Source organism: Orycteropus afer, unplaced genomic scaffold, assembly GCF_000298275.1.
Source record: "Orycteropus afer afer isolate SDZICR_OR568_19922 unplaced genomic scaffold, OryAfe1.0 scaffold00119, whole genome shotgun sequence".
NCBI lineage: Eukaryota > Metazoa > Chordata > Mammalia > Tubulidentata > Orycteropodidae > Orycteropus > Orycteropus afer.
Window position 1 is genome coordinate 7,431,749 of NW_006921706.1, and position 11,281 is coordinate 7,443,029.

General features: G+C 40.4%; 1 protein-coding gene across 1 annotated transcript in view; it reads left to right on the top strand.

Moving 5' to 3' along the window:
• Positions 1 to 11,281, top strand: part of ICA1 (islet cell autoantigen 1) — a 154,033-nt gene that overhangs the window by 116,353 nt on the left and 26,399 nt on the right. Inside the window, exons 8-11 of the mRNA XM_007944074.2 lie at positions 5,753 to 5,850; positions 7,907 to 7,959; positions 10,499 to 10,561; positions 10,667 to 10,708. Coding sequence (XP_007942265.1) covers positions 5,753 to 5,850; positions 7,907 to 7,959; positions 10,499 to 10,561; positions 10,667 to 10,708 — 256 coding nt within the window. The remainder of the gene's footprint in view (positions 1 to 5,752; positions 5,851 to 7,906; positions 7,960 to 10,498; positions 10,562 to 10,666; positions 10,709 to 11,281) is intronic.

Below are 11,281 nucleotides of genomic sequence, written 5' to 3' on the forward strand. Positions count from 1 at the left end.
GAGACAAAGTATATGTGAACTGCTGTATGAAAAGTGAATTTACTCTGTAAATCTTCACCCAAATCCTAATAAAAAAAAAAAAAATTTGTAAGTGCGTAGGAGGAAGGGATATGTGCTAAATGCCCATAATTGTGTGGCTCATACAGACCCTCGTGGCCTCTGCTTTTTATTCTTCATGCACCACTAACTATATAAAAACACACACATACACACTTTTAACCAAGTTCAGTATCTTCTAAGCATGCCCCACTATTGTGAGCACTTTTATTTCCTTTTATAAATAATTATTTATTTGGGATTTTCATATACATAGAATGTCATTAATGGAAAGAAGCATAAGAAAATCAAATGTCATAATTAAAGGATTGGAGAAAATGTTACCCAGTCGTTAAAATTAAACATTAAATTTAGGTTATTGTGGGAAAGCTGGTTCCTGGCCTTTTGTCTGTGAAATTTGTTTTACTGAGTAGTTTTGCTTTCATTCAGATGAATGTTGCTCTTGCTTTTATTTTCCTAATACAGGAAGTAGTAACTCCTGTTATGATATTAAGATATTTCCTTTCTAAGACACTTTTGCAAACTTGGTCTGCATGTTTCCTCTGTCATGCTGATCTTATATATTGTGTATATACTTCCTGAAACCATTTAAGCATTGGTGGAAACTATTAGTATTTCAGTGCAGCCTCTAACACACAGAGAAAGCAGTTATTTAATTTAAAAACAGTCCTCTACAGAGAACGTTTTCATCTTGTATGGTGCTGTACTGCTGAGTTTCACAAGGAACTCTAATGAAAGGCTTAGTGGGTTTGGGGTTCAGAAACAAAATCCTTTGGAGTTCATTTCTGGCACATGAATTTGAATATGGCTTCCATCAGCCTATGATTGGAAATACTTCCGCCTGAGGGCTGCCCTTGCTCCATGGGTCAGCAAGTCTAGCTCCATGGTACCCCATTCCACTAGGAAACCTGCTGAAAGGCACTCAGCTTTCCTACTCTGTGAGTCGGCTCCTGTGCCATCTCAGCCCAGTGCCCCGGTGCTGCTGCCACCATTTCTCTGCTGCTGCTTCTTACCCTCTGTGCCATCTCCACTGGTACAGCTCTCCTCCTCCCTTCCTTCTGAGCCTTCACCCGAATTGCCTTTGATGCCCATAATCCACCAACAGTCTCTTCGAGGTAATTTAGTTATTTACTATTAAGAACCTTAAAACTCTGCTAGCCTCTACTCATTACCCAATCCCAAAACAGCTTCCACATTTTAGATCTCTCTTAGAGGCACCCACTCCCAGTATCAAATTCTGTCTTAGTTATCTAGTGCTGCTATAACAGAAACACCGCAAGTAGGTGACTTTCACAAAGAAAAATTTATTCTCTCACAGTTGAGGAGGCTAGAAGTCCAAATTCAGGGCCTCAGCTCCTGGGGTAGTCTCTCTCTCTTGCTCTACTGGCTCTAGGGGAAATTCCTTGTCTCCTTTCACCATCTGTGGGCCCAGCATCTCGAAGATCTCCGTATGTCTTGATACCAGTCTTCCCCTCAGTCAGGAGGTTCTCAGCACGAGGACCCCAGGACTAAAGGACGTATTCCACTTCCAGTTCTCCTTTCTCAGTGATAGCCAGGTCCCTTCTTCTCTGCTTGTTTCTCTCTCCTTTCATCTCTTTTAAGATAAAAGGTGATATAGGGCACACCCCAGGAAAATTCCTCTTACATCAGATCAGAACTGTGACCTAAGGGTGCTATATCCCACACTCATCCCTTTATAACTCATTGTCTGATCACATTAGATCACATCTTGGGGGGTAATTACATCATTATCTGTGCCAAACCACCAGAATCATGGCCCAGCCAAGTTAACACATATTTTCAGGGGACACAATGCAATCCGTCACAGAGGTCTAATTTTTTAGGTTTAACCTATGTGCATCCATTACTCAACCAGTAAGTATACATTAAGCACCTCTAACAAGGAGCTCTGGTAGCATAGTGGCTAAAGCACTTGACTGCTAACCAGAAGGCTGGCGGTTCAAACCCAGCAGCCACTCCTGGGAAGGAAGGTTGGGCAATCCTACTTCCATAGTGATACTGCCTCGGAAACCCAAGGAGGGGTCGCTATGAGTCGGGGCTGACTCGAGGGCACATAACAACAACAACAACAACAATGAGCCACAATAACCAAACTGTTATAGGGGCTGTGGTAGTTAAGGTTGTGTGTCAGCTTGGCTGCACCATGATTTTGAGTGGCTTGGCAGCTGGATATAGTTGGTCCCCATGATTAGATTGGATATGGTATAATGACTTCCAAGGTACAAGCTGCTATGACCAGTTAATCAGTTGGAAGGGAGTTGCCTTCAAGGTATGGCCTACATCCAGTGTATATGGAAAGGATCCTTCATTTGGTTTGCAAGTCTTTATCTCCTATTCTTGGACTTGAACCCGTGGCCTGCCATGTTGCTTGCCCATCTTGGGATTGTTGCCTTCACAACCTGTGAGCCAACAATCTCACTTTACCTGCTGATCTTGGATTCGTCAGCCTCAGCAGCTAGCAGCTATATGAGTCAGGAGAAGCCTCCAACTTGTTCCAGTGGGCCTGGAAGGCAGAGCTGAAGCCCAGGGTGCAGGGACCTCCATCTAGCCCCTAGAGCTAGCACTCTGAATTCAGACTTCTAGCTTCCTAAACTGTGAGAGAATAAATTATGCTTGTTAAAGCCTTCCATCTGTGGTTATTTCTGATAGCAGAACTAGAGAACTAAGAGGGGTAATGGTAAAACTAAGTAAAAAGGAATAATTGCCACTAATTGTTACTAAGTAAAAAAGAAGAATTATTAATAATAACTCAAAGTAGCAATTGGAACTATAGCCATTCTATTACTGAAGCACAAGAGTGACTGTTAACTGTGATTGTGGTGACAAGGAGCCAACAATTGAGTTGCTGCTAATGGCCCACTGGGAGGGGGGGATTGAAAAGAAGGAATGAGTGGTTTACATTACAAAGGAATTGTCTGAGAGCTGCCCAGTGTGGTTATGAGGGGAGGTCAGCCTGGAGACAGAAGGGATGATAACCATGGAGCTGTCAAGGGCATCTTGGGGGCTTAGTTAAGTGCTGTGGCAAGCAAAACGCTGCTGAGAACAATCATGTCATGGCCCTGCCTAGTGCCAATTGATAAAAAGGGAACACAATGAGAGGATAATCAAGTAAACCAGGAGGCCTGGGCAGGTGTCGCAGATTCTAAAAGTGAGCCTTGGAGTCATTGGAACCTTGGCTGAAAATACCCCTGCTTCACTTTGACCAGAGCTGGGCCCTCTGCGGGGAGTGTAGCTGCTGGAAGATATGTGTGTATGTGAGAGAGGAGAGGGGTGGGAAAAGTGTGAGAGAGACAAAGGGGTGGGTAGGGAGAGAAAAATGAAATCCTGTGATAGGCAGGTCTATTGAAAGGATAAGTCTGTGACATCTGATGAACTCTGTGTGGTTGCACATTTCCCAAACTCACCCACCCACACATATACCCAGCTTTTACCAGATGCTTTGGAGTACACAAAAATCATGATCTATGTAGCCATCAAGGAATATCTAGACGACAGTCCATATTCTAGCTGTCTCATTTGTCTCAATAATGTCCATTATAGCAATTTCCCTTCAGTCCCCAATCTTCTCATGCATTAGAAAGACAGAGGGAAATAATGGGATTAAGCAAATAGGGCAAAATATTAAATATTGGTGAATCTGGATAAAGGATATGGGGGAGTTGTTTATATTATTGTTGCCATTTTTCTGTGACTTTAAAATTACTTCAAAGTAAAAAGTTTTAAAACCCCTCTAATAACTTCATATCATCACAGTGTGTTTTCCTTGTGTAACCTTTGCTGACCTTTTCATCCTCTTAAGGCGTATAGTCTGCCTGCTACGTTGCAGCCACAGGAGCTCTCTTCTTGTTCCTCAAACAAGCCAAGTTATTTCTACTGAAGCTTTCGCTCTTGAGCCACACGTGACTGGATCCTTCTTGTCCTTTAGTTCTCAGCTAAAATATCACTTCCAAAGAGAGAGCATCCCTGTGGACTAAAGTAATGATCAATCACTTTTTATCTTCCTATTTTAATTCTTTGCATAGACCCATCACTAGGTCAGAGTTTGCTGTTTATCTTATTCAACAATGTATTTCCAACACCCAAAATAACACCTGGTGCTTGGTAAGTGCTCAAAACAATTTGCTGAATGAATAAACTGATGCAAACATCCAGAAATAGGGAGTCATTAAAAATGATGACAATGCCTAATGGATGTGATTTATGCAAGAAAATGATGTAAAATGTCAATCATGGGAGATATAATCAAAGAGAAAACCTTGGCCCTGTATCAGAATATTGATGAATGAATGCACACTTACATATTTTGTCATTATAAAAAGCTCAAGATTATATAAAATCTTTGTTATATTCTCCTTCCTAATAAAATTTTTTTATTAGTGCCTAAGGCATTTGACTGCTAACCAGAAGGTTGGAGGTTCAAACCCACCAGTCACTCCTTGGAAGGAAGGTTGGGCAATGTACTTCCGTAGTGATACTGCCTCAGAAAACCAAGGAGGGGTTGCTATGAGATGGATCTGACTCGACGGCAATGAGTTTGGTTTTTTTTGGTTTGAGTGTTTTAGGAAAATCATTCAATGCAGGGAATGAAACAGAGCTGGCAGTTACAAGGTGGACACCACTGTCCCATCTGTTGTCCATGGCAGACACCAAAATCAATCCCAGCTCTGCTCTGCAGAGACCGCCTAGAACCATCTTCATCCAGCCTTCCAGTCAGGACTACTAATCAATCAAGGTTAGGGGATGCAACTTAATTGCCTTCTTCTGTGTATGTGTGGTGTTAGACAAGTGAAAGATGGGAAGAGGAAGTGAGGAGAAGAAAGGTGAAGGACCAGAAAAGGACTAGGATTTTAATAGTTCTGGGACCATAAAAATGATAAGTATGTTGAAGTGTTTCTTTTTGTATTCATAAGTCTGTATTTTAATTAGGGCCAGAAATAAAGATCACTTTTTTATAATTCATTATTCAGTTATTATAGAAATATTTATCTTTTTCTTACTGAGTCTTTGTCACTGGTATACATTTTCTAGGCACTTGCTTTTTAAAAAAATTTTCTTAAATATTTAATGAGCCTTGAGGACAGTAACTCCAAGAAATTTATATGCAAAAAAAAAAAAGATTCACATCAGATTTGGATGCACCTGCTCTGTCCACTCGTGGGAGTTAAGTTTTCAGAATATGTTAAACCACTATTTTTGGTTTTTTAAAAAAAGATTTTGAAAAAAATAAATAATAAATAAAGTTTTTGTTTTCTATTGTTATTAAGAGCTGTTTTTAGATTACAAAATAGCAAACAAAATTAAAAATAAAACGAAATTGTCTCATCTTTGTGAGGGAGGGGAAGCTTCTACTTGTCAGTGTGTGGGCTACAAGCAGAACAGCGTTTATCTTAGCTGTAAACTACAGATGGAAAATAAAGTGAGCAATAGCCAAAGGCGTTCTTTTGAATAACTTGTCACAAAAGGGAAACATCATTCCAGTGGCAAAGCAACTCTTCCTTTATAGGCTAATATTTCTTAGATGTGTCTGAGAACATTGTGACTTCACTATCTAAAATTTCCTTTTTGTCCACTTGATTGGTTCAAGATACTCTCCAAATACCTCTTAATTTAAGGCTGATTTCTTTATTGACATATCTATCTTTTTTCCCCCCATTATCTCTGGTGTGTGATTAAGAGCTTACAAGACCCTATGAAAAAGCTTGTTGAGAGAGAAGGAAGGAAAAAGATCACCCAGCAGGAAAGTTCAGAAGCAGAAGCAGAGGAGCCGAATCAGTAAGTCACGTACTACTTCTGGCAAAGTCACGTACTACTTCTTGCCGTAGGTAAGGGGAGCACAGTGCTTGCTGACTGAGTCAACTGGGGGACTCAGTGTGTCTACAGGGGAAATGTCTTACTTCTTCACTTCTCAGGGTTAATGCATTCAAATTGAATCCTAAACTGCTCAGCACATACTCCTGGGAAACTGTGACTCACTTATCCCAGTAAAAGACCCATTTCTGGGGTACTTAGAAGGAGCACTTTTGTGGGGAGTTGTTGGGGACAAGAAAGGGCAAAGATGCCCAGCTCTCCTTGGCTCTCTGCCTTGTGGCCTAAGTCTCAGCTTCCCGCTCTCTCCGGTTTCTGGATCCTACCTGGTTCTTTTCTCATCATCATCTACAAGGTGATCTACACAGGAAATCCCCTGGCTGTTCTCTCATAGAAAGAGAAAACCTATCAAACTGCCTTACAACACGTAAAATACTAAGTCATTATTACCGAAAAAGTGGTGAGAGTGTGTTTATTATTATTGTGGTAACAGAACATTTGCCATTCAACATTTTTTACATGTATATTTCACTGGCATTGACACTACATTTGGGAGTTGGGTTTTGACACATTCAGACTTATTCTCTTTTCTCCTCTGTGTCAGTTTTGAGTGCAGGAAGTGACTGCTCCATCTTCATATCATGCTTCTTTACACAGAAAGCTCCCCAGTCATTTTAAATACTGAGATGAACTTAACATACATAGCATGTTGTTCCTAATCTTACAAAGCAAGAAGAAAGTTTAAATGTGACTCTATGTCATTTTCTGTTGAATCTGCTGACCTAGGAAAGAAAAGAAATTACTTTACCTCCATTTATTTCTTTTCCACACACACAAAAAGCTAAGATGATAATCTTATGGTATTCTTTTTCCATGTTTCTAAATAAAGATTCAAATGTACTATTTTTCCCCCACAAAAATATATGCTGCCAATATTAGCCCTTTTTAATATTTAAGCAATTACTAGCACATTTCTTTAGTTCAGTACAAAGATAAGTTTTCACAGCGGGAAAACTATAGAGGGTGATCTGAATTGAGGACAATTGACTGTTTTAGGGAGAACCAGTGTAACCTATTGGTGGCAGTGGCAGGAATGTTAGCTATCATTTCATGAGGACCTACCACGTGCTAGGCACAATGCCAGGTATTTTATCTCAGCTCATTCTCATGTTAGCCTTCAATGTAGTCAACGTAGGTGTTATTGTATGTATGTTTGCATATGATGGAGGTGAGGCTCCGAGTGGTTAAGGGACTGCCCACAGCCCACTGTATAGTAAGAAAGCCAAATGTGAGTCCCAGAACCTTCTTTTCACCATTAAGTTAATGCAATCGAAATAAAGCATTAGCTTTTACTCAGAAGGGGACTACATAGGATTATCTTTTGACTAATTTTAATTAATTTCAGATTTCTCAAATATTTTAGTACTTCATTTTTAAGAACTCAAACAGTAACCTAGTAACTATTTTAAATGACAATGGAAATTTGATAAGAATATTGTCTAGAAGCAGCAGCTAAGGGTGAGGCACTAACGAGTCTAAGAGCAATGATATGTCTCTGTCCTTAAAGCTATAAAAGAGTCAAGTAAGTGACAATCTGTCTGGGTTTGAGACTGATCCTGCCTCAGCCTTGGGTAGTTTAGCTAACCTCCTGAGGTGTCTCCTCCTGCAACACCAGGAACCGGCATGAACACCTGCTTGGCCATTAATTTATTACCATGTCTTTAAAAGAGGTAACTGTCTTAGTTATACCTGACTGCCCAGCTATGTATTTGCAAAATATGTACCTTATGATAAGACCAAATTCCTGTCTTAAGATGCCATTAACCAACCTTGGTACAGGAGAAAGAGAGCCCCTTTCTTTTTCAGAACGTGTACAGCCTGTACATGACCATTTGTTGCCCTTTCATCTGTGTGTATGTTGTTGTTATTAGTGAATTAATAGATATTATATTGAAGTTTGACGTATTATAAATACACCATTTGCAGAAATTGATTACTAAATGTCTTTTTATTTTATTTTAAGGTTAATTTCATTAGCTGATGAAAACCAGAGCAAGGAATCCTCTAGTTTTAAGAGTAAGTTTTTATTTTATTTAGAATTTCTTCTACTTAATAGCCAACAGCCAATTCATTTTCTTTTTTGGCCTGGTCCTTCTAGGTCTTTTCTCCTTTTCCAGTTGAGAAAGGGCTATATGAGTTTACGTCCTACAAATAGAATTTTAAACTTCCAGATACAATCGATGCTGATCCAATAGCATTATTCAGAGAGGATGAATGTTTTGAACCAGAAGGTGCCATGAGTATTCCTCAGCAGCATTCCTCCAGAGCCTCCTCCACAGTGGAGACCTGGCAGGAAGCTATTTTTTTTCACAAATGACAAAAATTCTGGCATTACCATTATTAACTCTAACCTTTTGGGGCTATAGAGATCGTTTTAATAAAATTGCATTATTATATTGGGTAAGTTTGATTTTAGGTGATTTGTGGGGTAGGTTGGGTGTTAGCCTCTTGTTGGGAATCGATGGAGAGAGCTGAGCTCAGATACTTCTGCCAGGTGACTCCTCAGGCTGCCCTGTCATGAGTGGTACCAGATTGCTCGGATTAACTGAACCTCATGTGTTAGGGAATGGGATTAGAGCACTAGTGCATGATACGATGTACTATGAAGGCTTTACCAGGGATTTTTGTCTCCTGCCAGTTTTCTCATTGGTTTCTCTTCTTATAAAGAGGCAGAAGGGTATGGAAAATTGTGGTTGGACTGTGATGCAATCAATGCTGAGCCTCACATTTGAATACTTTTGGGTTCTCAAGGAAAAAAAATAAAGTTGTTATGAAGAGAACTAAAATTACCTCAACCCTTTGCTCAGTCTGTCCCCCTGGAGACATTTCTGCCTCTGTCTCTGCCTTGCATTAGCCTTTGCTATGGCAACCTTTTAGGAAGACAAGAGGTGGCAACACAGATCTTGGAATTTCCCTTTGGCTCCATCCTCCTCCTTCACCCTCTCTTCCTGGTCTTCTTCCTACTTTTTGAACCATTTGCTCCACCTGTTTTCTTCTTTTCCCACTTTCCTCCTTCATTTGCTTTTCTCCCTTCTGCCCTCCAACAGAAAAGCCCAAACTTTTTTTGCCTCTACGCCTTGACTTCATGTCATCTGTTTATGCATATATGCCTTCACTGATTCATGTATTTGTTCATTTGTTCACCAGATGCTCATCATGAGACACCTCTGTGCCAGGCCTAGCACTACATTCTAGGCATACAGTGGCACAGCAGACGTATTCAGGCCCTTCTATGTTGGGGATTATAGACTATAGAGGAAGATGCTTATCTAATGATTAACAAGTAATTGGACAACTCCAACTTGGGCAAGAGCTACAAGGGAGAAGTGCAGAGCTAAGAGCAGGTGTGACAGGAACACCTCATCTGAGAGTATCAGGGAACTAGTGAAGTGAACTACTACTGTAAGACCTGCCAAAGCAAAAGAAACAGCCTCCACGGCAACTGTTGGGAGTTCCTGGGTGGTGCAAACAGTTAACGCACTCCCCTACTAACTGAAGGGTTGGCGATTCTGGTCAGACCAGAGGTGCCTCGGAAGAACTGCCTGGTCATCTACTTCTGAAAACTCAGCCAGCAAACACCCTGTGCAACACAATTCTACTCCGACACACACGGGACTGCAGTGAATTAGGATAAAACCGATGACAGCTGGTGGGGGTGGTGGACGGAGAGGCTGTGTGTGAGCCAGGAGGCAGCAGGAGGAGGTCAGAGAAACTGTGTTCTAGAATGTGAAGGAGGGACCAAGGGGCAGGAAAAGAAGGCGGAGAGGCAGGCAGAGCCTGGTCTCATTGGCCTTGTGTGAGTTCTCTGTGTTGATCCAAGCCCTCCAGGCCTTGGTGTTCCTCAGAGCTGTAATACCGACAGTGTGAATCATTAATATGATAGGAATCAAAGTAATGGGCTAGAAAACTCTTAGTTCTGTGGGAAAATGAAAACTCCAGTTTATTATATTCATATTCAAGTTCTATATGTAAATTATATATTTATACAACATGTAACAAAACAGGGGGATGAAATGTTCTTTTTCCTCATGCAGTACAGTCACTTGGTTATGGGATTTGCATGCTATTGTGAGATTGTAAATGTTGATCACCTTGTTTTATATACACACAGAATGGAGTCCATTATAATGAAGTATCAGCTGTGTTTTATTCTGTTACCTGCAGAGAGTCTAATATACATCTGAGTGAACCAAGTATTAAGGCTGTTCTGTTGCCTTTTTATTTTAACCAGGGTCATAGGGTTAAAGTTCTTTAGCACCATCAAATATTCATTTATCTAAGTCATATATTTGGCCACGCAGGAAGTGTTAGATCAGGGTCGTGTAGTTTTCTAGATTATCTACAAAACAAATCAAAGATTCAGGGCTGTTCAATTCAGCAGAAAATCATTGAGAGTCAACTGCTGGAGTAAAATGTGACTGGAGGACACACCTCTGTGCGAGTGTGTGGCTGCCATCTCCTCCTGAAGCCGTGCGTTCGTGTTACACTGAAGTAGTGTGTGAGCACACACACCATTCCAAACTGGCATAACAACTTGCACATGTTTTATTTATAGCTGAAGACGGAAAAAGTATTTTACCTGCCTTTGACAAAAACGCTACACATAATGCGTGCTCAGGTAATCTCAATTAAGGAAAACTACTCGATGTTAGTAATTTGAACCAAACTCCTTATAAAGTAAAACTGACATTTGATTTTGTTTTCTCTCCCACCCCAAAAAAAGGACCTATAGATGAGCTATTAGACACGAAACCTGAAGAAGGTGGTAAGATTTATGCATTTCTTTGGGGTTGTAATTTTTAAAAAATTTTTAATCCAGTTTTTACTTGTAGGAAAATATGTTAATGCTTTTGAATGCCTTTACATTTCCAAGCAAATTGTTTTCAGATGACTAACATCTATCTTTATAAATGATCTAAAATATTCCCAAGTACAAATTAGTATATGTGGATCTGCCACATTTAATGTAATTAGTTTTGGAATGCTTAAACAAAGACTAAACGCTAAACCAAAGCCAGACTAAAGCCAGAGGTCATTATGTTAAAGAGTACGTGCTGTAGTACAGAAATCAGGACCTTCTGAGTCAGATGGACCTGGATTTGAATCCGAGTTCTACCATAAACAACTGATATGACCTTAACTAATTTACTTCTTGGGAGCTCTGGTAGCATAGTGCCTAAGGCACTTGACTGCTAACCAGAAGGCTGGTGGTTCAAACCCACCAGCCACTCCTCGGAAGGAAGATCGACAATCTACTTCTGTAGTGATACTGGCTTGGAAACCCAAGGAGGGGTCGCTATGAGTTGGGTCTGACTCGACAGCACATAACAACAACAAC